This window comes from Drosophila ananassae, chromosome XL, assembly GCF_017639315.1.
Source record: "Drosophila ananassae strain 14024-0371.13 chromosome XL, ASM1763931v2, whole genome shotgun sequence".
NCBI classification, from domain to species: Eukaryota; Metazoa; Arthropoda; class Insecta; order Diptera; family Drosophilidae; genus Drosophila; species Drosophila ananassae.
Window position 1 is genome coordinate 929,546 of NC_057931.1, and position 27,721 is coordinate 957,266.

Sequence of the window (27,721 nt, forward strand, 5' to 3'; positions counted from 1 at the left end):
GAGAGAGAGAGAGAGAGAGAGCGTGGAAGAGCGCCAACTGGAGCCCCATCACCAGGCACAGTGGGATCAGTCAAGAAAACTTCCTCTAAATTTTAGAAATCTTGAAAATATTAAGATTTTCATGATTTCATTGGAGATAAGTTGGGAGAAGTTCATGTACTGCAAGAGAAGAATTCAGCGAAGAATTCTACTAGACTTCTCCCAGAAAGTCTTCTGATTTCCCTGTTTTTTCACCCAGAAACCCAAGTTCTTCGCCTCCCATTCAAATTAGCCAAATGTGCTTCTTTTCTCCCCTGTATACAGTATATCAGCGGCTATTACTTCCACTGGGGATGGCCAACACGCCACTCTGGCCCTGACTCACCTAGCCCGAGGCCCCAGGGACATGTTTTTAATAAGCAGGGCGGCGGAGGGAGTCTTGGCCCACTGTGGCCCCCCAAAAAGATTGTTTTGCCAGCGACCCGTGCCCCACTCTGCAGCTCTCCGCCCGAGAGCGGAATTAATATGCGGGCAGGCCTTATCAACGGAGCACCAGCCCCAGCGCCTATCGTTATTATTATCGGACGGGCTAATGAATTGATTGGGTAACTGAGCTGCAACAGCCGGGCTAAACGGGGGCTCTGACATGCCCCCCAGTGGCATGCAAATGCAACTGTTCCAGTGTCCAAATCAAATGCAATTTCGGCGTGATTCAGAAACCAAATCGCACATCTCACGTCACTCCGAACAGCCATCATCCAGTTGGGGCGGAGAATGGGGGAGACTATGGCGACTTGGGGATACCCTTCTCGTAGAGACTATCCATATTTATTTCATGAGGTATTCGGAGGGGAAGGTCTTACGATGCTTTCTCTCAATCAGTTACTGTGGGAATTATTAAAAATATTACTTATTCTTAGTCGAACTCTATACCCACTAGGAAGGGCATCACATTCCATCACGACACCGAATCGAGTTATATTAATTGACTCATTGAGGCAAGACTGAGGTGCTTTGTGGCGCTGATGGCCATTTCCCAGATGGGTGGCCCACTCAGAGACCCCCAGCCCCCACCCGCCGGCAAGGTCACTTGCACCACCGCAGTGGCTCGCTCGCTCGCTCGCTCCCGATGCAAACACAAACATAGCAGTCAGACTGCGTTTCGGAGGCACTTGACCTAGAGGGAGGCAGTGGTGGGCATAGGCAGTGGCCGGGCAGATGTCGGATTCGTAATCGACGGAAGCGGGCGCAAGTGCAGAGCCGGCCGGAAGTGGCAAGTGGAAAGTGTGAACACAAACCACAATCCATTCCCCGGGACAGTGGATCTAATGGCGAATGCACTTGAGCGATTCGGGCGATGAGCCGGACAAAGAAGTGCAATTCCACTCCCGGGGGTAATAAGCTAGCCAACACGATTCTAAAAATAAATATTCTCATCTTGCTCATCGATAAACAGAGATTCCCACCCTGCGAGGGGGGTAAGTAAATAGTGACCATGGTCGGGGAGTGGGCGGGTTCAGTGGGGGACTGGGGGCTGGGACTCCCGGAGGGGAAGGCGAAGGGCAAACACAGTTGATTACTTCTCGAGTGGCGAATGTATTATTTTTTGTGCGTTTCTCAAGAGGTTATTATCTGAAGGACGTAATGGTTGAATAACACATTACTGCTTGAATTTGCAGCTCAAGAGCCGATGCTGGAAGGGCGATAATTACCCAGAGACTTTAGGGAATTAGTGACACAAACAGCATGCACTTGAAAAACTTAAATCAAATCGTATAATCTGATCACTGAACTGTTCTGATTTCAAAGATTTCAAAGAGAACAGCCCGCCAAACTTAACAGCGGCTGGCAGTTTTCCAACACTGCTCTGCAAATAACAGTGACCGTGCGCTGTTAACTTCCCCTCTTTACTTTCTCGGCCTCTGTTAACGCGATCGCTGCCACTCGTCCTTTTCGTCCTCTTCCCGTGCGCTAAAGTGTCTTTTAAACGCTCCTTGTGTGTTAAATAAATAGTATTAAGTGTTAAAATCATGGATTAAACAGGAATCTCCCAGTGAACGATCGAATTCTAGTGAAAATCGGCAAGGAAAGCAGCAGGCCGCGATGACCGGCCATTGTGCGTGTGTGTGTGAGTTGCCGGCCGGTCCTTGGAAACTTTCTAGAGAGTGCTTCGTGTAATTATCCTTTTAAAAGTGCCGGATACTTGTATTTCCTAATTACCGTGCCTGTGAAAGACGATATCCTTGTTTACATCCTGATTTTAACGCCTAATTGTGGAAAATAAAGCCGGGTTTCGCGTCGCGCCTGTGGGGGACGCCGTGGAGCAGCGCCCCACGACGGGGAAGCATGCAACCATGTCCATATATGGTCATGAGCCTGTACGCCCGTATGGAAGTACAGCTGCAGGTGAGTCTCGTAGTTTTCTACTCCCTTTTGTCCTTATTCGCCGAGTTGAAATTTGTTGCTCGTTTTTGGGGGATCTCTGGAGGGTGGGGAATGTGGGGAGTTGGATTAGAGTGAGAAATGTTCTTATCCTTTTTGTTCCTTATCCTTCTTGGGGATCCTTTCGAGGTGAGATAAGTTGCTACTCCTTTATACTCCTTATTCTCTGGTTCTCTGAACTTTGTGGCTCGCTTTTAGGGATCTTTGTGTGTAAAAGTAAGCAAGTGAGGTGGAAGTGAATGAGACAGGATAATGGCAGCTCTTTTCCAAGTCCTTTGACTTGCATCGAACATGCCTGCTTGCAACTAGTTTAGCGCGATTTTTAGTCTACTCCTCGTCCACATGGCTGCGCCTTCCTTCCTTCCTTCCTCTCCCCGGAGAGCAGCGACTGTGTTAGTGCATCTAATTAGGGAAGCAGTGACTGTAATTGGCAGCTGCAGCACCAGCGAGTTGTGTTTGTCTTGGCGCAGGATAACGATAATCCGACGGCATCTGCAAGGACATGTATTTAAAAACAGGATAAGCAGGAGGCCGCCGTGGGGGAGGAAATCACAGCCACTTGTTGATGACTCCCCCAGAGTGGATGGAAAACTTCATTCCCAATCGCCTTTCTTCGGAAAACTTTCGCTCAAAGTTGGACAATTAGCCCAGAGAGTCGGAGTTAACATAATTAATCGCACACTCCGGCGGAGAACTGCTGGCAGCGCCACTCCTCTACGGCACTGCGAGGGGGAGTGCGCCCCCAGCTGGGCGGTATCTGTCAGATGCAGATACATCCACTCCGATTCGAATGCAAAAAGGCCGGCCTCCCCACTCCTGATCCCGATTCCAACGACCTCCAATGTGTCCGTCTTTGTGCTTTCTATCTCGGCGGAGAGCGGTGCACATTGTGCGGCCGACAGACGCCATCTGCCCGGAGCTACACCCCGTGCTGGAGCAGATACAGTGTGCAGATACAGATACTCCCCACGCCGCTGCAAACATTTATGCGGCTTATAAATGATTATCGTGTGCACTCGAGTGCCAGAGTCATCAATCAACCGGACCAAGTGCAACAGGATGTCGTGCGAGGAGCTGTCCTCCGGTAGTGTCCTTTCTTTGTGTCCTTTGCTGGGAGCTCCAAGGCGGCACCAGCTCGGGTCAATTAGCCGAGCCATTTGAGAGGGCTTCCTTTGCTTCTGCTTGGACTATCCTGGTCCTGGTCCTGGTCCCGGTCCCGGAGTACTCGTTCGTCCTGAAACATTATCGCAGTGGTTTCTGCGGGTAATTTATGCTAATGAAGCGTGCCGCCCCGTCCCGGCAATCAATCCATCAATCAATCGGTCGGAATACATCGTCTCGAGTGCCGGTGGCTCATTAATGGTCTCGGCCCGGGCCACATGATTAGAGGGGATGGAGCCTTTCCCCTCCGCAGGACATGTCTGGGGCTGTCTGTATCCTCGTTTTCATCATTTTTCCGACCTCCTCCCTCCGATCAATCTCAAAAATGTTGAATTTCAAATCAATTTAATTGGCATTTTATTGGCCCTGTCCACACACACACCGGGGAGGGTGCCCTCCGGCAGCATCTCTCCCCCAAGGAGCTAAGGAGCTTGCCAGGAGTCCTTGCCAGGAGTCCTTGCCAGGAGTCCTGCTTACTGTTCACTTTTCGTGCTGCGCTCGCACATTTTAAAGCGATTTCGCTCGCGTGATTTTTGATCAATTTATTTCGCTGCCAGGTCCAAGGACCTCGCCTCGCCAGGACCAGGTCCCTGGTCCGGGACCAGACTGCACCTGCATGGCCACGATTTACGGCGCTGTACTTGCCACTTATGTAAGTGCTTCGCTGGCTCTGAAAAGTTGTCTGCCACTTTGCAAGCTCCGCCAGATACATATAGTAGCCGGAGCAGCGCCCCTCGATTGTTTCCCGGGAATGTGTTTTTTTCAATTTGAATTGAAAGCGTGCCGGGCGGAATCAGGAATCAGGAATCAGGAGTCCAAAGTCAATGGCAAGGATGCCTGGTTGCTGGGAAATGGGAAATTCAATGGAGTGGCACGTAAACCGGACGACCACGTACTCAGCCACCGAACGAAATTTACGTTTGCATATGCGATGCGGTTATCTGGGCTATCTGGGCTATCCCGGCTGTCCACATCCTCCCATGAAGCTCCACTTTCAAGCTGCTCCTCCGCTAAACAGGCGTTCGAACGGACATCAATTAAATATAAATAAACAGAAGCCAGTCTAAGCGCGACAATTGAAGGCAGTGGCTCGGAAGTAAGTGGCAGTGGCCATGTCCTGTCTGGCGCTTTGAATTGGGAGGGAGATTTATGGACTTCACGCCCGCCTCCGACACGCCAACACAGATAGTTGTGATAGTTTTCTGATGAGTCGACATTATGGCAACCGCGCATAGAGAGCATGACCATCCATTTATAATGATAATCCGGTACGTGAGCTCCCATTCCGAATCCGCTGACGGCCGACCAGGTGATACTATTTTTATGGAGCTTTTGGTCTTTGTTTGGATCCACAGCACGGCCAAGCAGAACGGTAATCGAATGCGAATCCGAATCTGAATGCAAATGCAGATGCGGACTCAGAGTCAGATTCAGATTCAGATGCGGAATGGAAACGAGCCAACGTCTGATTTGATTTTCCGTGTGTGCAAGCTCGCAGAGGGATGCGAGTATCCTGGATGCACGCATAACGGAAATTGCTGTCAACAGGGAGGCTGCATCCGAGAGATACAAGTGCGGCAGTGTGTATCTATGGCAGCAGCTAGGCAAAATGGAAATCTAAGCTGGAAGAGGGGCGGTGGGGTGCAGGGCATATAATAATCAAATTATCAGTTATGCCAACTCGCAGGCTCCTCCTTCCGCTGGCGCATTTTCCGGCTTCCCAACTAACGATGTGCTCTGATCGAATTACAAATTAGATTAAGAGTTTTCAATTTGGTCCTGCCGCTGCCGCTGCCGCAGGTTGGGAGGTCCTGGCGGCGAAGTGCATTTCCCAGAGCAGGAATTAGCAAAGGATATGTCCCATAAGAGATGCCATCATCCAGGGGGAAGGGGGCATCAGATGCAGAAGGTGCATCCTCGGATGTTGTGATTAAGCTCCTGGAATGGAAATATCCCGATAAAGTCCTTTATGGCCCCTGCCACTGGCGAGGAGAGATATGCACTCTGCCTCAGGTGGGCAGATCCGGCTGCTACCTTGTTGCCACTCTCGGATTCCGCCATAAAGTGCAGCTGCCTGGCACATTGTTGCCAAAACGGCGGGCATACAGGCCCCGTATTGCTACTCTGCTACTCTGGCCATAAATGTATGCGACCGGGAGGGAGCCCCTCGGAAAGCCTTTCGTCATAATCATAAAAAACTGCTTAGCACTTTATTCCGTCCAGCTGCAGCGACTCGCCCCCCGGTATCTGGCCCTTTACGACCACTTGCCCATTAAGCATATAGCCAGATCCGAGAGCCCCGACGGCAGGACAATACGCCGGGAATCACTTCAATCGGAAATAGTTCGCTTTTCAGCAGAGTCTCGGGGAGTCACCGCGAACACACTCCGGCCAGGGCCTGGCCCGGAGACACTGGCGCGACACACTCGTGCGTACTGCTGATTCGTCCTGATGTCCTGGCGGGTTCTTTACTTTTTATTGCCGGCTCAGACGACTGTCCCCGCGCCTCGGAGTGGAGAGGAGCGGAGAGGAGCGGAGCGGAGGACGTGTGTCTGTGATACTTTGATTGCAGCAAAACGGGATCGTTAAATCAAAACAACGATTCCCGCACGCGCTCGCCCATTACCCATCGCCCATGATAAATGGGCCAGGCCGAGGACAGGCCAGCCAGCCAGCCAGCCAGCCCGCAGGGAATCCCCCAGAAGGACACGTTCCTCTCCAGTCTGCGTTTGATTGGCGTTCGGGCATAATTGTATGTTAATAGCCGCTGCGAAGTGGCCAGCAGGCCAGCAGCCGGCAACTGCAGGCCCAGTTGGGCTAATGCCGAATTTATTTCCAATGCTCTGGGCACTGCGAGAATGACTGGGAGCAGTCCGCCCTCTAGGAGGGCCCTCCAGGACTCGGTTTCTCGCAGTGCCCTTCCACACACACCGCCCCACGTAAGCCTAATGCTGTTGTCATACGCGCTTATGAGCTTGACCTTGACATTGCCACTGAAAGCGCTGATAAACTAAGCCCTAATCCACTGGCATTATGTACATTCGGCACTTTGCCAGCAGACAGCCGGCCCGGCCCGGGCCTGGTCGGGCCTCGCCGAACAAAAGCAACAGAATTCATAGCCAGCTGTGTCTTTCATAAAAATCCTCCGCGAGGATGGAGGTTGGAGGACGGAGGTCAGAGGGCGGGGGAGGCGTGGCTGGCCGCCAGACTAGACCAAAACAATGCCCAGGCACAGGGCACAGTGAAAGAGGATGCCGTGGAAAAGAGTCTGAGCGAAACTCCAACTGCGCCGGCGAAATAAAATCAATTTTCATTGTAATTGGCGACTTAAAGGCTTACGGCCCGGCTGTTTCTATTATTGAGCTCAGAGTCCGGGCCGGGTCTGGGCCGTTCGAAGGTATCTGGAGGATTAGGCGAGGTTATCCGTCTGGGGATGATTTTTTATTCCGCCGAACTTCCATCTCAAAGGCGGCCAAAGGATGCTCCTCCGGAGATGCTCCGGAGGAGGGGAAGCCAATATCCATATTTTAGCCCGCTATGATTAAGTGCCTGCCCATGACCGACAGAAGCCGCTGGATGCACTTTACCTGCACTCCCAACTGTGGCTCAGACTTCTTGGCTAATTTATGGCCCGCCTTCGCCCCGTCCCAGGCCCTGCACGGAGTCCTTCGGCCAGTTCCTTCCACGCATTATCCCCGCTTATTGCCGTATATCACATTTAATGGTTCTGCTCGCCGGCGACTTCCTGAGCACAGCCTTTAATGGCGCTCGCATGTCCCGAATGGGGTTTAAAGCCAGAAGCGGGTAGTCCTCGGCAGTCTGTTGACAGAAGCAGACGTCCCATATGCTGACCCGATCCGCGGGGGAGTTTATTCAAATTCTCCCTCGGGGCGGGGGCGGGGGCGGGCGCCACCTGTTCATCAATCAACGTTTGGACCGAGAGGCACCTCGGGGGGAGGGGAAATTGATTTAGACTCCAGTTTAGGACTCCAAGCCCAACACTTATTCCCCCGAAAGTGCGAATTATTAGCGGAGAGTGGCCAGGACCTCTTTGTTTCCCCGCAAGTTCATTGGCTCACCTTGCTGGCAAGTCATTTCGGCCAGGCTTTTCAACTGTCACTTGCCAAGGTTGTTGCTGGCTTTTGTTGCCAGTGGGAGGTGGCTGGTGGGTGGTGGGTGGTGGTCTGGGGGTCGTTGAAAAATACAAAATGAAGTTGTCGCGTGTCGCGCGACGCTCTTGCTGATGATGACATGTCGTCGCAAGGATGGCGACAAGGCGATGGCGCTGATTCAAAAATATTTTGCGCCCTAAAATCGAACGTATTTCTCGCAAGATTGGAAATGCTCAAGGTTCTGGGCTGGTCTGGGCAGAGAAAAAGAAGGAGAAGCGCCTCGAAGGTCCTTGGCAACACGCTCGCACATCAAATTATGCTAATCAGGTGACGACTGTGGGAGTCCAATAACAATGAGCCGCCCGTAATCGATTGCCGTTCGGTTCCCTCCGCGGCAAATGAATTTAATTCGCGCACACATGCCCTAAAAATAAATGGATGGCTGGATGGCTGATGGCGGATGGCGGATGGCAAATGCAAAACGTAAAAAACTGCCAAGTTCCCAAGGACATGGCGCGTCTAAAACAATTTGCTGCATCGCATAAAAGTATGCTATGAAAAGTGAGCGACACAATGGCGGAGCGCCTAGTGGGCCCTCCTCGCGCACTCTACTCCGACTTGAGGCCTATGAGTTCGCTCAGATCCCACTGCTTGAGTGATACACGATCGTGTGTCCCCCGGAGAAGGACTCTCGAAGGGAATTGATTTAAAATCCGGCTGCAAGTCCACTCCAGGCGACTGTTTGCCACTAAGTTATGCCATCACAAGAGCATCGACAAGTCATGTGCACAGTTGCGATGGAAGCACACACACACACCCCGCCCCAACACACATCCTGCAGCACTCGTGTTTTACTTTTATTCCGAATTCGGAATGTTGCCACCACAGTTGCCACAGCGCCGGAGTGCCAGAGTGCCGGAGTGCCACATCGATGATGTGCAAATGCCATGTACACAAATTCACATAAACAAAGCGTGTAATAAAAGCGAAATTTGTCAAGAGAATTGACTGCATTTTTATGTCGAACAACGACATGGGGGCGGCGTGAAAAGCAGGGGGAGTGGGGGAGTGTCCTGGGGGCGGAGGGAGGATGGCTTTCCTGGGAAGCCAAGTGGGCGGGCGACTTGTGCGAGGCAGCCGCAGAGGCAGATAAAGCATGAAAATGTCATTGCAATGCATCACAGAGCAGTTGCTGGCGATAGTGGGGGCTGTTGGCCGAAAAGGGGGCGTGCCAGCTGGCCCAACACACACACATACGTACACTCACGCCGCCCCCGTAGCCAGGCCATCTAAACTGACAGTGTCATCAGTTTTGAAGTGATGCCATCGCTCTGGGGACGAGCAGGGCTAGGACGTGGGGGAGTCCTGCTGGATGGAGTTTTCGGGTCATGTTTCAAAATTGCCGGCAATTTGTACACACATGAGCCTGCCCGGCTACCGGGACACTCACTCGAGCTGAATGAAGATGAGGCCGAGTCCCAGCCCGATCCGATCCCAAGTCCCAAGTTCGCGCGCTTCTAATGGCAGGCACTCGCGGGTGGGTTCTCGGGGCGCCAGTGAAGTACATCATGTATGGGCGAAAAGGTACCGGAAAGCCATAAAAAGTAAATTGTCAATTTCGCTGCAGATAGAGTTTCCCGCTTAATGCCTTTAATCGAGCGGCTTTCGGGCCGCACTCGCTGTGTGCTGGAGTTCCAGTCGGACTCTTAAAGTCCCTTAAAGAGGAGCGCCCTAAAGTGGAGCTTACGCTTTAGACTCGAAACCCACTTAGACAGAGCGCCCGGAGCGGTCGGACGAAATGAAATCCAAGCATTCAGGTACAGCCTCGGCCCACTCCGCCGCCACTTTTCCAGGTAATTACTTAATGTAAATGAAAGCCTCGAGCGCAGTGGGCCCTTGGACTACAAATTGCATTCATTTGGAGCTGCGGCGAACAAAGTTGTCCGGCTGTCTCCTCTAAATGGCGCAAAAGTTTGTTGACATGCCCTGCTACTGGTCCTTGCCAGTGCCAGAGCAATGAATGGCAATAATCGTGGGCCCAGTCCCCCAGTCCTGGCCCACTTAGCGTCCTGAGTAATGATGCGGGCACAAAATCACGCACTCTATTGGCACGGCCGGGGAGGGCATAAATAAAAACAAAGGCTGTGGGTTCCGGGATATGGTCACGGTTGCAGATACGGATCTGGGATCTGGATCTGAATCTGGATCACACACATATGGGGAGCTACGGGGCGACCCGTCACTGCCAGACCCGTCTCGAGCTCCATTTGCAGGCATTTATATGTGTCATCGTGTCAGGGCCTCCATCAATCACGTTGCGAGTTATTTGTCACTTCATCTAATACACTGAAAGTGTGAAAAGTGAGGGGCTAGTTGGAGGACTAGTTGTGGGAAGGATTACTTTGAAACTCCAACTAGAATCGCAGACAGGGACTGAACTCGTTCTCCAGAGGCCCAAGATCCTGCACTTTTCAATTCAAAGTCCTTTATTGTGGCCTGCTCTTTTTCTCTCTCTGCTGGTGTGCGGATTTTCGGCAGCCCTCCTTCCAGCCTCGTCCTGGGCCTAAGGAGCCACTGACATTTATGACTTGCCTCTAAGGAGCACACACCACACACTCCCGGGGCTGCAGTTCCCTTTCTGAGTTTCCTGCTCCATCCATTCCACTCCCGACTCTCAACTGCAAGTGGCTTCGAGTGGTCGGAAGGACGTGTGCCGACCATTTGTCTTGCTTAAATAAATATAAGGGGGGGCTCCAGAGACAGGCCATCCCCTGTCCCCGCCCATGGCTGGCATCGATTTCGCAATTTTGAAAACAATCAAAAGCTTTCTGGGTGAGGGCTCCGGCTCCGGTTCGTTTTGAGCTGGCGCGCTATTTTTAGCCGAAAGAGTAAATTAAAAAATTATGCAAAATGTTTTACTCACGCTCGGTTCTGTTTTTCTTGCTTGGCCTGTTCAGCTTCAGCTTCAGTTCTAGCTTCAGATACGGTTTCAGCTTCTGCTTCTGCTTCTGTTCCCTGGGCTCTGTTTTGTTTTCTTGTTTTTGCGAATGGGGACAGAGAAGACAAACACGAGCACAACTAAATAAATAAACAAAGAATTGTGTAAAAAAGTTTTAAATATATGCAGATGCACGCACGCCCCAGTGGCGCAGGTTCCGAAAGGGGAGACGGGAGCCGGGAGCCAGCAAGGGCGGGCAACTGAAAGGACACTCTTTGCATATGAAAATGAGTTTTGTTTATTTTCATAATACAATTTCTGACGTTGATTATTTCTTCCACTGCCACTCTGTCATGCGGCGAGCCAATAAATCCAATTAAGGCCCGAATCGGACAACTATCAAAACGCATTACGCAGTCACATTTGACATTTTGATGGGCAGCCTTCGAATCGTAATGAAATGGCTAAAAAAGGAGTCTCTATGGGAGAGTGGCGAATATTTGATACCTCTTTGGATAGTTTTTAGGAGGATTTCTAGGGGAAATTGGTTCTGAACCCTATAGTCCCATCTATTATTCCAGACTTGATCCCGATTCGATCCACTGTAGGATGAGCTCCGCAAAAAATAGCTGAAAAAGAACTCTATTGAAATGCTTTCATTCCCGCCTCGCAAATGCAAATGGGCTGCTGGGTCCAATATGCAAATAGCGTTCTTGGAATATTTACTTTCCGTTCTGGCCGGTCGGCTCTGTTATTGTTGATTTTCCGCGGAAAACTGGTAGTTTTTCGAGGCCTACATAATTAGCCTAATGATCTCGCGCCATCTCATTTGCAAGTAATTAGTTTTTCGCGACAATTTGTCAGCGGAGGCTTCTCCAGTCGGGTCACATACTCGGGTCGGGAGTTCCGTCGCTAGCTCATTACCCCCGGCGCGCCGGGCGTTCTCCGGAGAGGAGTCGGAGAGGAGCCTGCACTTTTTGGGGAATCTCTTCCAGCCCGTCTAATTTCATTTCCGTGGCGCAATCAGCGGACGTAGTTTTCCAGCTTCCTGCAGTTTGTCTGCCGACGGTAGGAAATTAAATTGCGAGCACTATCCGGGATCAGAGACGCCTCTGGACGCCTCTCCCAGGCCGCTGAAAAGTTGATTTCGGGACCGGGACAGGCATTGTTGTCCCTCAATTTCCGTTAGGCGCAGCACTTTGTAATTATGGGCGTGTGTGCAGGACCCATCACTGAAAGAAAAGCCAAATCCCACTACTATCTAGGTCCGGATTCAAAGATACTCCGCTTTCCAGCAGTGCACTCGGTCTAGACTCGAAAATTGGACATTGTGCTGTTATCAGCCTTCAGCATGCAGCTCTGCGCCCTTCCTGTGTCCTTTTTTCAGGGTCCTGCGGTCTGTGCGTACAAATTTTGACGACGAGGCTCCCTGCCCGTCCCTGCCGCCACCCATATCCATGTCAGAGGGCCTCGGGCCGGGGCTGCCGACTGGCGGCGGGCTTTTAATTGAGTTGTGGCCACTCTCAGCCACATTCCAAGGCTGCGGCTCGTGTTTCCGATGCCAAATGCCATTCGCTGCGGATTTAAAGCCACTTGCTGGCAGTCGCATAATCGGAGCTCTGAAGGCGCCTTTAATTGCACCTATCAGTGTTGTTTACTGCTCCCCGGCTGTCATCCACTTGACTCAGATTTCCTTCCTCCGCCGCCAGCAGAAACACTTCTAAAATCATCATAATATGTCACCGGGTCCCAGGCCCAGGCCCAGGCCCCGTCCCACCCCGCACCACGCCCAACCCTTTGCTGCGACATTTCCACGGCTTACGTTAAGTGAAACACGAGGAGTCTCGCTTTGTGGGGCCCACTTGCTCGGGCGGCGGGGCGGCGGCGGGCTCTTATCCTGGCTTAAGTACACGCGCCACGCCCCCGGGCCAACGGCATGCACACGATGCACACAGCCCCACAGCTACACAGCCACCCCTTCCGCCCACCTGCCACATTGTTATTCTTTGAATCACAAAGTACACTGAGCGACTTTCCGGGGTTTTGGGAAAATTATAAAAAGTATTAGCCTTGCAGGTTTTTATGCAGTTTTGTGGAGAACTGGTCTGCGATTCCAATGATGTATTCCTTTCAAAGATCGGATAAATAGATATGGCCTAGATATGGTCTTCGCAAGGGACCATATTTGCGTTTTGGGGACCTTCCTCGATTTTCAAGAGGGTCCATCAGAAAATTTTGAAAAAAATTGAAAAAAAAATCGACATCCAGATTCTGATGCAGATTGATGGAGAATCTTTCCAGGATTCCATAACTGCATTCCTTTCAGGGATCGGATACATATTTTCCAAGATATGGCCTTCGCAAGGGACCATATTTGCGTTTTGGGGACCTTCCTCGATTTTCAAGGGGGTCCATCAGAAAATTTGGAAAAAAATTGAAACAAAATTCGACCCCCAGATTTTAATGCAGATTGATGGAGAATCTTTCCAGGATTCCATAACTGCATCCCTTTTAGGGATCGGATAAATATTTCCCAAGATATGGCCATCGCAAGGGACCATATTTGCGTTTTGGGGACCTTCCTCGATTTTCAAGGGGGTCCATCAGAAAATTTTGAAAAAAATTGAAAAAAATTCGATCATCAGATTGTAATGCAGATTTGTAGAGAATCGATCCGCAATTCCATAACTGCATCCCTTTCAGGGATCGGATGAATACTTCCAAAGATGCAGCCTCCGGAAGGAGCCATCTTTTCGTTTCCCCGCTTACCCAAATAGTTGGATCCTTTTCTCGCAGTGCTCTCGTTGTCATGGGAGCTGCCTTTGTTGCACTTTGTTGCCGTCACCTGCTGCTGCCCCGGCTCGTAGTGGCCCGTTGTTGGTGCTGTGGCACCTTCCATTGTCGCTGCGGCCATGAAGAAGGAGAAGGACGATGTTCCGAGCCGAGCTGCCGAGCAGCCCAGCCGCGTGACCACGGGTTGAAACCTCAGATCCCGGCCGGGCTGTCAGCTGGTTGGCTCCCACGCGTTCTATTAGCATTTAGCAAGGCTCCTCCCGACCCCCCCGCCCACGCTCCTGAAAGTGACCCCCTGGAAAGTGCAAATATGAAAATTACACTCGCCACTTTGTGCTCGAATGCAAATTTTGTTGGCCCTGCTCGGATGTATTTGTGTGGCGCGTGGCCCGAAGGGGAGCGGGGGCGGGTGGGGCACAACGAAATTAGAATACATTGCCACAACTAACTGGGCTCTAAGCGAGTCCCAGTGGCAGCCAGTCGCGCCAGGCCAAGTCCGGTGGGCGCGAAGTTAAATATTGGCCTGCGGACGTGCACCAGAGTCCACTTAAATATTTGCAAATGGGTATTAGGATTGCATCTCCATTTGCCAAGCCCAGCGAGGCCTAATTGGCCCGGTGCGAGGGCCAACAACGGGGCTGGCACCTCCGCCGCAGGAAATTGTGTTTTTGCGTCGGATTCCCGGAAATTCGAGCCATACGAAGCGGAAACAGGAGGACTACTTGAATAGAACTTTATTTGGATGCGGTTATTGGAAAAAAAAAGAATACAGGATTATGCAATAGGTGTGCTTGGTAGCTGGCAGGATGTCGGTTAGGGGGATCGGCCGGATCGGCTGGGGGGAGTCTAGTCCTTGACGATGAGGGGCCTGGCCCAGCACTTGCGGACGCGGCCGTCCTCGGCGCCCTTGCAGCTCCAGCGGCTGGCCCGCACCCACTGGTTGCCGGGCTTGCGGCTGCAGTTCCTCCTCTGGGCCTCGCAGCGGGTCTGGAGGCGGCAGGAGCCCTGCTGGTTCTTCCAGCAGGTTGCCAGTTTGTCGTCCAGGCAAGGGCGCCGGCGGCACTCGCGGATGCGCTTCGACTCGGAGATGGCGGCCGGGCTGCGGAGGCGGGGAGCGCACTGGCCGACGCCGCTGGTGCCGAGGATCCTGCGGCAGCGGGTGATGCAGGTCTCCTTCAAGGGCTCCAGGCCGGAGGCGCGGCGGGCGCAGTTCCTCTCGCGGAGGCGGCAGGCCCGCAGCTTGGTGCAGGTGTTGGTCCTCTTGTCCCGGATGCAGACGCTCTTTCCGTCGCTCTGGGAGTAGCCGGTGCAGCGGCCGGGGCAGGGGCGGCGGTTGCCGTCGGCCTGGGTGGAGGCGATCGCCAGGATCACGAGGAGGATGCAGATGCTCAGCTTGGACATGGCTTGGCTGGTTTCTCTCTGGAAGATGTCTGGAGGAGGAGGGCTGGTTGATTGATGCCTTGCCGACCGCCGCAGTGGGTATTTATAGCGGCGGCTCTGTTCCGGAACATCTGTTCTGCGGCGCTCGGGGGCTTTTGTCTCTGGGAGGGAGGAGTGTGCTCGAGGGGTTCCTCCCACCTGGCAATCAGTCGACATCGAACTATATCGGCTCCATCAATAGGAACGCAAAACATCTTTGTAAGCACGGAAGAGTGGCCACACTGCGTATGAGTGATGAGTCAGGAACAGAAGCATACGCCACGCGGGCATCAGACAAGCGTTCCAGAAGTCAGACGTCAGAAGCGAGAGTCTCAAGAGCAGCGTTGGATTTACACTATGTGCGGTCGGTGCTCGCGCACAGGGCGGCAAATTTCGGGGGGCGGCAAAATTTAAAAAAACAAATAAATCTAATTGATTAAAACAAGTAATTGGAATCCTAAAATTCCGTAAGAAATAACGATGTATTCCAATGAAGTCAACAAAAACAATTGTGACATTAATAATTACGGTATTAGCTAAAGTCAAGTTTTAGTTTTTTTGAAATAAACCTTATGTGACTATTTTTATATCATAAAACAATTAATGAATTCAACCAACGATATACATTTATTTAATCTGTTAATAATTATGTATATAGTTCACGGTTTCCCCGACATTTGATTTAGGAAGTTTTCAATTTCAATTAATAATAAGGGCGGCATTTTCTATAATGCACAGGGCGGCACTTTACATAAATCCGGCCCTGCTCAAGAGCTCTGTGGAGTTATGTAACTTCTAGACTCGGACACAAGCTCCAGAACATGTGGCCCACATCGCTCCCCGATCGGCTCACTCCCTGTCGCAGAGCACCTGTCGCTGGAGCCGGAGTTTATTGACTCGAAATGTGAATGAAAGCCAAAGTAGAATGGGTTGTGGAACAAAAGCACGGGGCACGCGTGCTGGCCAAGATTGTCTGGGCCGTGCTTCCCGGGTATTGTTGCAACGGCCCGAAGAGCGGTATAAATACTTAGGATCTCGGCCGGAATGGCATCAGAAGCACCTGAAGCCCCCAACCCGAAATGCAAAGCCATCAACTGACCCTCATCTTCGGTAAGGTAACCCCGATCCCCGGGAGACTCCGAAGACTGTAAGAGAGTACTTTCAGGCATCGCCCTGCTGTGGGCCTCCGTCCAAGCAACCACCGGGCCGCCGGCGACCAGCCCCCGGCCTCGCCCCTCGGGCCCCATCAGCGGCCACGTCCGGCCCCGCCCACGCTGCCTGCCCGTCCAGGCGCTCTGCTCCCGCTCCAGCCCCAAGGTCTGCGGGCGCACGCCCAGCGGGCACTGCCAGCGCTTCAACTCGATCTGCGAGCTGGGCCTGGCCAACCTCAACCGCTCGCCGGCCAACGTGCGCCACACACGGGACATCGAGTGCCGGACGGTGAGGGGCGTGGGCGCCGCCCACCGCCGCCGCTGCTGGGAGCCCTGCCCAGCCCGTCCCGTCGTCTGCAAGCGCACCCCGCCCGCCCGGGAGATCTGCGTCCAGTCCCGCAACGGCAGGGAGTGCAAGGTGCTGGCCAATAACTGCCAGCTGAGGAACCAGAACTGCCACAGCCAGCCCAGGAACAGTAAGGATGAGACTCCCCTCGGCTGATTCGTTACTAATCCTTGACTCTTGCCTCCTCTAGACTGGCGCCGCACCGACAAGAGGCGCTGCGGGCAGCTCCAGTTGGGCGACAAGCCACAGGCCTGCGTCGTCCTTCCGCGACCCACTCCCCGGCGGCCTTCTCCGAGACCCTCCCCGAGACCCTCTCCGCGACCCACCCGCCGCAGCACCACCAGGCGCCCCACCACCCGCCGCAGCACCACCCCTCGGCCCACTACCCTGCGCCCGCCCACCTCCACCACCCCTGCGGCCCCCTCCGCCTGAGGATCTGTCCCCTAAGTCCCTAAAATCTTTTTTTTTTCTTCCCCTAAACTTTCAATAAACTGATCTAGAGTCTCCGGATCGATATCTTTTGAACTCCAAGGCACAAGGCATTCATTATTCCGGACTTGTTAGCATGTCAGGGGGCATTCAGTGGATTCCGTGTTTCTATTCCCGTGCAATTCCAGGTATCATTAACTGTTCAATGTCCTTTGGCAGGGCGCCCCAAAAAATGCCCGCTAATGACCAGTATAATTCTGGGTTGTTTTTCTCCGGCAGTTTTTTTGTGTCGCCGTCGTCCAGACAACGCCGGAGGTTGGAGGTTGGGGGTGGGAGTGGGAGTGGGAGGCGGCGGGAGAAGTAATAACAACTCAGATTACCATTTTCCCAGGCTCTGGCTCTGGCTCTGCTCGTATTCCGGACCGGACACCGAATCTGGAGTGCTTGCTTTGTTTTGCGGCCTCCAGAATTCCTCCAGCGCCCTGGCTCCATGGCGCCCGCTCCTCGAGGATCCAAGTTTATCGTGGAGCACTAATTAATTGATGGAAAGGCAGGCCAAATTGAGTGAAATTGCATATTCAAGTTGGCCGTCTGGGCCTGAGACGGTAGCTGCCTGCGCTTTAGTTTTCATTTCGGGCCGAAAGTTTATTGAATTACCAGCCATTACACATACGCAGCGGTGGCCGACCAAGGCAACCAAGTCGCAACTTTCCCAAATTACTCGGCAACCAAAACACACATCAACACAGCCAACTTGTCGCGAACTTGGTCCTTGTCGGAAACTTTCCGTTTGTTCTCCTCCTGATGCTTCTTTAATTAAAGCGCCCAGGCACCAGGCATCAGGCACCAAGCACCAGATACCAGGCATCCTTAATCAATTCTAGCCCAAATTGAAATCCAAAATTCAAATCAAACAAATCCAGTTGCGGTCGCCTCTGTCAATAGCGCTCCTCTGCTGATTTGTGGTTTTTATTGCGAGGCCTGCTGATGTGTCTTCCGGCCAAATGAAATCTTGTGGTCTACTGAGCGCCAGATACTAGTGCACTGGGAGGAATCAGGAGGAGCTTCGCTGGAAGTCCTTCCACTCCCGCACTCCTGCTCTGTCGCACAGCCCCCAGTGCGACTACCTTTCCTAACATATTACCATCGCTTATTGCTGTCTCCATTTGTGGTCCTTGGTTATTTATTTCTCCCTTTATTTCCCTCCCCCCTGCCATATCCTTTTCTGTGGCTCCCGGCCATATCCTTCCCGATTCCGATTCCGATTCCGATTCCGCAATTTATGACAATCATCTCCATCTGTTGAGCGCTTTTGGCCGCAACCAGAACCGTTTGTCATTCCGCTCCCAGTTAATGAAAGCGAATGAATGCCAAATGTTGAGTCAACAGTCTGGCCCTTTGCCCGCTCCTGCCACGCCCCCTGTCACATATGGGCTGTGGGCTGTGGGCTGGAGCTAATTTGGTCAGCACGTTATTAAAGCTAATTGCGTTGATTCATAAATTAGAAACACCTTTGATTGCGGGTTCGTGACAAACGCCCTACAGTCCGCGACATGTTGCGTGAGGAGTGCCTTGCCGGCCAGCCGAACAGTAAGCGCGAATTTATGGAAATGCCAGTAGGGGCATGCCGGGCTAATGACTGGCCAGAGGATGTCCCAGCCAACAGAGGTTGAGGCTTTTAAAGCCAAGGCCAAGTCTGCTCTCCAAGCCAAAATAATCAGAACTCTTGTGCGGGCGTAATTTGCCACTTGGCCTGTCATACGTGGCCAGAAGGAGTCTCCTTGCGGAATGTGCCGAGTCAGGACTTGACACTTGGCCGGGAACAGTCGATTATCAAGGCCGAATGACACCCAAATTCGAAGGATGACCGGCGGTTTCCGCTAATAGAAACACTTTTTTAGCAGCCTCCGAATTAATTGTTGGCTACGAGAGCATAAAATTAACTGAGGATGGGCTGCTGGACTGCTGAGACAAGTTGGGCAGGGGAATCACTGCCATATTTCACTTTTCGGCGGAAAACTTTGCTTCAAATGCCTGGCATTCTACTGCAGAGCCTTCTGGGCAGTGGCCTTCTGGGGGAATTCACGAAATTACTGAACGAGCCAACCATAAACATAAACTAAAACGACAGCCAAATGGCAAATTTCGTCCGCAATTAAACATAAAACCGGCAAAACCCAAAAATGCTCAGACAAACCGCTGACAAATGGCCGTCCTGCCTCCATAAAAATGGCAACAACACAGCAGCAACATTAACAAGCCGCATTTGTTTAAATTAAAAGCCTGCTGCTTGAAAAATACTCCTCAACTTTGGGGCCAAATCTTGGGCAGAAGAAATTATGCTTTCCCCTTTTCTGGGATCGAAGCCTTGGCTCAAAACCATAAACGATACTCGGGGGCAGAATAATGAATAGTTGCCATTAATTTGGGCGGTTGTGCGGCTCGCAATTGTGCGGTCACCGGAGTTAGTACGGCGTGTGAATTACATGACACTCGGAATTCCACTCCGATGGCGACAATTAATTGCGAATCGAGCACCAGCCGGCCATGGCAACTGCGGTTTCGGGGGACAGAGCCAGACACCTGGCCTCTGGGACGTGCCTTGGCTGTAACTCTTTAATAAACACATTAACTATAAGTTGTTGCATTTTGTGGAGGACTAAGAGACTAAGACTAAGAAGTGTATCCTCGAAGAAGCTCTCATAGCTGCCTGCCTGGTGACCCCGACCATACTCCCTTTCTTCCATTTAAATCAAAGGCCTGTATCCTATTGCTGATTCCGGAACTAGAGACCCCTTGGCCTCTGAAATCCATTGCTGCTGGTTAGTATTCCCTTTAAAGTCCCTGGCCCAGCCAAGCGTGTAGTGGATGGGTCCAAGGACTTCCGCAGCCCCTGCCTCCTCCGGCTGTTTGTTGGCCATCTAATCAATGTTATTGTTGTGGTTGCTGGCTGGGAGTGGGAGTGTATGGCCTGCTGCTCCGTTTGCGGGTGTGCATAAATTGTATTGAAAATTAATTAGCGAATGGTGGCATCCGAGCTGGCATTCCCATTCGCCAGTCCCCAGTAGCCAGTCGCATGTGAATCCGAACAGGCTGGATGAAAAACGTAATTGCCTCTGATTATATACGTCTATCGATACTTGGGCATTATGGAGAGCTTACTCCATCACGCACACTTACGCACGAAGGCACACACACCCACACACACACACACACACACTAGAGGAAGGCGGAGGGGGGCAGACATAAGCCACACGCAGCATTAAATTGGCATTAGGTCAGGCCAGTGGACCAGCAGATAGCAACTGTGGATGTCCTGGCCCAGAATTGGATTGAACTTGACTTGTTTTCGCAGCCGAGACCAGACAGCGAGAGGGGGGAAGAGGGTCTGATGTGGGGCATAACATGCCACATTGTCGCTTTGACTTTTATTTATTTTGTTCGACGCATTTTGAAAAGCCAATAAGCAGCTTTCTGATTGATTATCTGCTGCCCTCTCATTGTCTCCGTGTTGATGTGTTCAGTCCGATACACACACGTCCGCCCCAGGCCACAGTGGAGCCTGTGCATCAGGGAAGCTGTTAAGTCATTTGAATATTCTTGGCAGTCCTGCCCTCCGCTACTCCCTGGCTTCCACCTCTGGAAGACGATGGTCTGCCCACTGAGCACTCACTGTACCCCTGTCCGCCTGGCCGAAGGTCTACTGCTCTGTGTGTGGGAGCCGTCAATCAATTCTGAGTGAAATAAATGAGGCTTGTGCAGCATTCTTGGTTGCCTACACTTTCGGGCCAGCCAGCCGAGCCAGAGTGGAAGCCAAAGCCAAAGGCTTAAAATTGAACATGCCTCGACGTGGCCCCCGGCACATATTACACCGAGCCACCCGAGACCCTGCCAGGCCCCGATCCCCGCATTGTAAATGGCCAGGTTTCCAGGCCCAGGCCCCTGGCTTCCACGCCCCTCCACGCCCCTAAACGGCCAAAGTTTCGCCTCTTTGTTGCCAAAAATCTCGTGACTTTGATGAAAACTCTCAAGTGCAGTGACGGCATTTTCTCACCGCATTTTCCGCCGCCCCCCGCCGCTCCCCCGGTGGCAGCCCCCCTCGCCACTGATTCTTCCGCCACCAAATATTTGAGCACTTAACAAGCTCGGAGCGCGGAGGCTCCATCCCCGAGCCCGGGCCAACACTTTTGGCTAAAGTGCATTAAATATAAATGAGAAAGTGTCGCAGTCTTCGAGCCACGTTTCCACCGCCTCCCACACGCTGCCACGCCCACACACACACCCACATCCACACACCCGAAAGTTTCCTATTCCATATGTGCGGAAAACTTTCGGAATGCAAACGAAAACTTCCTAAATCATGAAAACACGACAAATAGCCGCAACGAGAGCTGGTTGTTGGCCAAAGTTGTCGCAAATTGCATTCGCATTCCCCGGAGAGAGTCCCCCGAGCCAGTACTGGCCGGCCTAAAGCTTTGGTTGGAATCTAATTAAGAGCGACCTGCAATCTAATCGCGATCTGGAACGCATATAAAGTGCACTCCGGCTCTGATGTTTATTTACCGCCTGATCTCCGGCCGAACAGTCATGAGCTTCGATTTGCGGCTGCTTTTAATAATCCTGCTTCCGGGATGGGCCCGACCCCAGTCCCAGCCCCAGCCCCAGCCCCAGCTCCCGGATCACGTGACCCGGCACATGAACCGCAACGTGGACCCCTGCCGGGACTTCTACAAACACGCCTGCGGCAAGTGGGCGTCCGCCCATGCCGGCATGGGCTACCGCAGCGCCGTCGGCCAGCTGGACTTCAACTACCACGAGCAGCTGGCCGATCTGCTGGAGCAGCCCCTGACCGCCGACCAGGACGAGCCTCGATTCGTGGGCCTCGTCAGGGACTACTACGCCGCCTGCAGGGCCAACCACACGGTGGTCCAGGCGATGGAGGTGCTGGCCAGGATCATCCGGAAGCCGAGCACCAGTCTGGAGGACCTCACGGTCGGATTGAACACCGCCTTCCGCGTGAACATCCTCCTGGACCTCCACGGCTCGGAGATGACTGAGCTGTGGGTCACCCTGATACTGCGACACATCGAGGACTGGGACGAGCGTGAGACCCGCAGGGACGCCATGACCCGCGGGGAGTTCGACCGCCTGTGGGAGCACTTCCCGGCGGCAGAGCTGGAGGACAAGGAGAGCTTCTGGCGCAACGTGACTACCGTCGAGGAGTTCCTCCTCGAGCACGGTGAAGGGGAGGAGCTCGCGGTCCTGAAGGGACCTCCCGCCTTCTGGATGCTGCCCTGGCCCGCTCGCTTACCCGATCTCTGGCATTTCAAGCGTATGCTCATGGTGCTCACCATCCACCCCGCCCAGTTCCTGCTACGCTACATCTACCTGCGGCTGAGTCTGATCCCGGACCCGGCATCCTGCCAGCCCTGGGCCATCGAGTCCAACGACTGCGCCCTGCAGGCCCGCGAGCTGCTCGGCCACCCCGTCGTCTGGCTAATGGAGCAGCACCACCCCCGGCTGCGGGAGGATCCAGTGCTGCAGGGCCTGTTCGGGGAGCTGAAGCACCGCTTCGGCCAGAAGCTGCGGGCCAACCGGAACCAGTTCTCCGCCAGGGTGCAGGCCTTCCTGCTGGCCAAGCTCGACCGGATGCTCCTCCGGCTCAGCGTCCTGCCGCAGCGGGGCGACAAGGTCTCGGCGATCGCGGAGCACTACCAGCACCTGCGGCTGAACGCCTCGGACTACTTCGGCAACATGCTGCAGCTCCTGGATCACCATGAAGCGGCCGGGAAGCGCAGTCCCAGCTTCGAGGAGCGCAAGGGGTGGCTGCCCATCGACCGGCAGAACTACGGTAGCTTCGCCTCGCCCTTCTTCCTCCCGCGGGCCAACATGCTGGTGGTGCCGCTCTCCCTGCTCGACAGCCGCCTTTACGAGCGCGGCCAGGCCGACCTGCTGACCTACAGCACCCTGGGCTTCATCCTGGGCCACGAGCTGACCCACGGCTTCGGCTTCCACGAGGTGGGGCGCAGCCAGCGGGGGCACCTTCACCCCGGGGTGGCCAGGGAGCTGGGCCGCAACCAGGCCTTTCGGAGGGCGAAGGACTGCGTGGCGGATCGCTTCGGGCCGAAGCACTCCGAGGAGAAGCTGGCCGACGCCATGGGGCTGGAGCTGTCGTACTCGGCCTACTTCGACGAGGCGGAAACGGACCGCAGCAGGAACCGCTCCGGCACAGGGACGCCGGAGCAGCGGCAGCTGTTCTTCCTCAACCTGGCGCAGTTCTTCTGCTCCAGCGAGCGCCACTCCGACTGGAGAAGCTACCACGGGAGCGACCGACGGCGGGTGAACGACGCGATGAAGGCGTTCCCGCCCTTCCAGGAAGCCTTCGGCTGCCCGGCTGCCCTCAGGCCGAAGAGGAAGCCCTGCCGGCTCTACTGACGCAGAATCTACTGATTCGCCGGAATTCCCCCGATTCGCCGGAATTTTTATAACCCAACCCGCAATAAAGTCAAACGCAGTAGCTGGGCGACATTTAATGAGATTATTTATTCACCGCCGATGCACCGTCGGAATATGTACAAACAAATCGAAACCCGCAATCAGAGTCGAGTACATAGAGTAGTATAATATATATGTAGTTGTGGATATTTGTAAACACGTAGGTAGCACATTCCATTCAGACAGACAACTCTTAGAGATTAGGTTTAGTGTAGGCTTCTCTTTGAGCTTCTGCTCTTGGGTTTGGTTTAGTTGCTTGTGGTTTAGTTCGTTTAGGTCTAGTTTCTTTACACTCAGAACATTTAAACTGGAAACAGCAATTGTAATCGTTAATCAGTAATCGTTAATCATTAATCATTAATCAGTAATCAGTAATCTGCAACCAGTAATCTGTATTCGGTAATCGTAAAATACTTGTACACATATCAACATTGAATCCCAATTGCTTACTCTAGAAAAAAAACGTGTGGTTATCGCTTAGCCTAAGACATCAACGTGAAATTCGGTATGACAGCCACTGCTCCGGGTTCAGTGTCTCTCTGTCTGTGTGTTGTGTTCTCTGTACTGTCATTTAAATCGGTAAACGCCGCGGGGCTCGACTGGGTTTACGGATCTAAACGAGTTGTGGGGCCTCCTCTTGAGTCCCTAGTTCTTAGTCCTTAGTCCTTAGTCCCTAGTCCCTAGGTTGCTAGCTACACTTAACACGAACTCTATGCTTTAAGATGATCGAAAGTTACAAAAATATTTTACAAACGGCGCACAAAAGGTTGCACAAAAATAACCAACATAGTTGCTTGGTTTGGGGTTCAAGTTCAAGGTGTTAGACTAACTTTAATTGTCTCATTAGTATTATTGATTAATTGATTTCCTCGCCGTTCCATGTGCTCATCCGGTAGTTGCGACGAAGGTAGTGTCCCTATTCCTACAGTATTACAGTAAAGTTATTGTTTTAAATTACGCTCTCCCCCGCCAGTATCACTAGGTGAAGTTCGTCCCCCGACCCCCACTGCCAGAGCCCGTCCTACGGCTCCTCCAGAGCTCTGCGCCAAACACTTAGACTATTATTAGCTTATCGCAACACTTACGGGGAGTATGTGACATCAACGCACGTCAAAACTGGACAAAAACACTCAGATTCAAAGATTGAAACTCGGGGAAGCTGGGGTCCTTGGAGGAAGGAGGGGCCTACCCCCAAGGATTCTACTCTACTTGGATTAACATTTAACACTGATCAAGGTTGGTTATTACTTTCTCTGATTCTCTGATTAGACTTGGACTGGATGAGTGGCAAGTGTGCCCACCTGAAACCTGACTTGTGGGTCCTGTTCCGGCTCGAATCCCGCTGAGGAGCTCGTGAAACTCGCAGGAAATGCACTCGGAAGGAGGCGACTGAGGGGTGAGTTCAACTTTTCTTTTCTTACTTTTCTATGGGTCTTGAAGCGATAGTGGATTAGTTGGCTTTCGATTTCTCTGGGACTTGGGGGCTGAAACGTGCAGATTATAGCAGGGAGCTGGGAGGTGGCAAGCTGGGAAGCTGGGAAGGAAAGGGTTACTGGGTCCTCCGACACCCCTTAGACATTCCGCTCCTCGGCTATTATGTCCATGGTGCTGACCCGCCGCTGGGATGGTAGCAGATGCTGGTGCTGCGGCGCCCCCTCGCCGCCACCACCGGCCACGCCCCCGCACGACCCGGGGGCATGGATGGTGGTGGTGGTGCAGGTGGTGCGACGGTGGTCGCTGCTGCCCCGCCGCGGCACCAACATCACCAATTACTAGAGGACCGTCTCGTTGGTGTTGGTGCAGGTGCGGGCGCCGTTGACGATCGAGTACTTGGAGGAGCTGTCCTTCTTGGCCACCAGCCGGCCGAGGAAGATCTCCTTGAAGGTCTCTCGGAACTGGCGCGACATGCCGCAGTAGATGCCGAAGTTGATCGGGTAGCTGACCACCAGGAAGAAGTTCGTCAGCATGATGCAGATGTTGGCAAGGCCGTAGTCGAGGAACTCGATGATCAGCGAGCTGACGATGTGCATCACGGTGACCACGGCAATGGGGATCTCGGCCAGCAGGAAGACCGACACGACCACGATCAGCATCAGGGTGGTGCAGTTGGACTCCCGCAGCTTCTTGCACTCCTTCTTGCGGTTCTCCCGGAAGAGCAGCTTGCGCCGCTCCTGCGCCTGCCGCATGGCCGCGAACAGCAGGATGTTCAGCGTCACCAGGATGATGCACGGCAGCAGGTGGACGAACAGCACCCGGAACAGGTAGTAGCTCGTGTAGTAGAGGTCCACCCCGATGTACTCGTGCACCCACAGTGCCGTCTCCAGGTGGCACACCTCCGTCTCCTCGCCGTTCCACTCGATGTAGAGGGGCATGTAGGTGCGGTCGAAGAAGCGGGGCAGCTGGTGGAGGAACGCCAGCAGCGCGATGTAGACGGTGCAGCGCTTCACCCTTGGCATGGTGCACCAGGTCCTGGCCATGGGGGCGTGGCAGACGTAGATATACCTGTGGGGGAGAGAGAGTTCAAGGGATGATGGAGTTAGTTCTTTTCTTAGCATCCTTAATAGATTCCCCTTATCCTTGTAGTAAGTATTCAATGTCCTTCCTACAGTCCCCCTGAATCCTGCCCTTAAATTGGGAATTATATCCCTAGATTCCGCTGTCAGGAATGTCCTTTCGCGCCAAAGTAATGGGCATCGGTGATCGGTGCTTCGCGAAAACGAAAAGCTTATCTGGGGGCCATTAAGCAGTTGTTCCTCAAAAGCGAGAATGGAATGGAAACTGCGAGGGTGGCTGGCCCGGCCCCTGACCCCCACCCTCCGTTCCGTTCGTCTGTTAACGAGCTGTGCGTCCTGGGCGCATTTGCCTAATACAATTTTATGGCAATGTCGACGGGAGATAAACCAATTTCCCCAGGTGAGGATTTACGATCGCAATGCGGTGACAATGAGTGCGCCGGGAGGCGCGTGATTGCGCCCTCTAGGAAAAGGCAATCAGGGCCAATCTGGAGGGCTAATCGAGTTGCTGCTTTCTAATTTCATAATTTGGCCAATTTGTCACGGCACCGAAAATCAAATCGCGCCAAATCCTGTTTTGCTGCGAGGAGTTCTGGCGACTAGTTCTCAGCCCCCACCCTCTGCTCTGGCTCTGGCTGTCAAAGGACCTCGGCGATGTCCTAATTTATGCGCATAATTATGGCCACGCCCACCGCGCTGGCACTCCAAAATGTTTTTCAATCAATCTTTCATTGAACCTTTGTCAAGCGGGGATTTCATTAAACTTGAAAGCAGCAAAAACAAATGGCGAAAACCGAAACGAAAACGAAAACAGCCGCGGCACAAAGGCTGAACAAAGGCCCAAGGACGAGGGCCAAAGGACGAGATGCGAACACCGAGCGGCGAGCAGCGAGCAGCGATTGCCAGGCGTTTAGCCCTAAATGGAATTGATATTAATAAATGAATAACATTTAGCTGGCTTATGTTGTGCCCTTTCGCTCGCCGTCTCATTTTCGTTGTCATTTTAACAATTTAGTTAATTTGTCCTAAAAGGACGCCCCCGCATCCTTCCAAAAAAGAAAAGCGGCCCAAAACCGAAACCAAAACACAAAACACAAAACTGTGAAAGCCCAAAGGAAAACAACCCTCAACCCGTCCCGAATCCGGGCGGAATAAGCGACACAATAAATCAATCAAGTGGCAGAATTTTGAGCCGTTGAACGAAAGAGTTCTCCAGGGATTAGTTGGAAGTAAGGGTTCTCGACTGTAGGGTACTCCGGGTAGTCCTTAAACAATCAGACATCAAGCCTTAGGACTGTATGATACTCGGTACTTCTCTGACATCTATACTATCTATAGTATGTATATTAGTTTATGGAGTGAGAAACATATTACTCTTATCCTTGCCTTTTTATCCCTCCATAGTTCAAGCACCTCTATAGAGATTAGTTGGAAGTATGGGTTCTCGAGTGTAAGATATCTCTACCGGGTACTGGGAGGAATATAGAAAAGTTATTGGAATAATAGGTTCTACAACTGTATGATACCTGGTACTTCTCTGCTATCTACAGAATTATAATAGTTTGTGGAATGAGAAACTTTTTCTTCAAGTTACTTACAAGTACCGGGTATAAACACCTCCACGGTTGAAGAACCTCTACAAGAAAGAAGCCAAACTACCATCAATAATTGACGCCAAGTGATTTCAATCACACGACTAATAAGGAAGACGTTAAATATTTATAGTGCCCTGGATGGGTCCTGCAGGACTCTCAACCCTTCCGAGGGGGTGGAGGGAGGGCGGTAGTGCCTTGCCGATGGGCCTGCATAAAAAGTCTATACCTCTATATATGTATCATAAATTTTTGTGCTCCATTGTAATATGAAATTTTTATGGAGAGCGTCACTCACTGAGCGAGTTCATTCGAGCCACTCCAGGCCATTATTCGACGACCCACTTTCCC

The 27,721-nt window shown here is 52.6% G+C and overlaps 4 protein-coding genes and 1 long non-coding RNA gene across 5 annotated transcripts in view; 2 read left to right on the forward strand and 3 right to left on the reverse strand.

Annotated features, from left to right (window-relative positions):
- Nucleotides 1-10,183: 10,183 nt before the first annotated feature.
- On the reverse strand, nt 10,184-11,030 carry LOC123257504. The gene is made up of 3 exons (XR_006507581.1): nt 10,832-11,030; nt 10,618-10,772; nt 10,184-10,564 (listed from the first exon to the last, which is right to left on the reverse strand). It is a non-coding gene; the product is annotated as an uncharacterized LOC123257504 (long non-coding RNA).
- Nucleotides 11,031-14,144: 3,114 nt separating this feature from the next.
- On the reverse strand, nt 14,145-14,889 carry LOC6503776. Its single transcript, XM_001963730.4, has one exon. The coding sequence runs from the start codon at nt 14,824-14,826 to the stop codon at nt 14,272-14,274; it is 555 nt and encodes a 184-aa protein (XP_001963766.1). The 5' UTR covers nt 14,827-14,889; the 3' UTR covers nt 14,145-14,271.
- Nucleotides 14,890-15,814: 925 nt separating this feature from the next.
- Nucleotides 15,815-16,872, forward strand: LOC6503879. The gene is made up of 3 exons (XM_001963731.3): nt 15,815-15,954; nt 16,010-16,471; nt 16,532-16,872. Exons 1-3 carry the CDS (start codon nt 15,924-15,926, stop codon nt 16,771-16,773), a joined length of 735 nt encoding a protein of 244 aa, XP_001963767.1. The 5' UTR covers nt 15,815-15,923; the 3' UTR covers nt 16,774-16,872.
- A 4,485-nt stretch (nt 16,873-21,357) lies between these two features.
- On the forward strand, nt 21,358-23,205 carry LOC6503880 (endothelin-converting enzyme homolog). Its single transcript, XM_001963732.3, has one exon. The coding sequence runs from the start codon at nt 21,358-21,360 to the stop codon at nt 23,203-23,205; it is 1,848 nt and encodes a 615-aa protein (XP_001963768.1).
- An 84-nt stretch (nt 23,206-23,289) lies between these two features.
- Nucleotides 23,290-27,721, reverse strand: part of LOC6503773 (sex peptide receptor) — a 65,414-nt gene continuing 60,982 nt past the window's right edge. Inside the window, exon 5 of the mRNA XM_001963734.3 lies at nt 23,290-25,767. Coding sequence (XP_001963770.1) covers nt 25,038-25,767 — 730 coding nt within the window. The 3' untranslated portion in view covers nt 23,290-25,037. The remainder of the gene's footprint in view (nt 25,768-27,721) is intronic.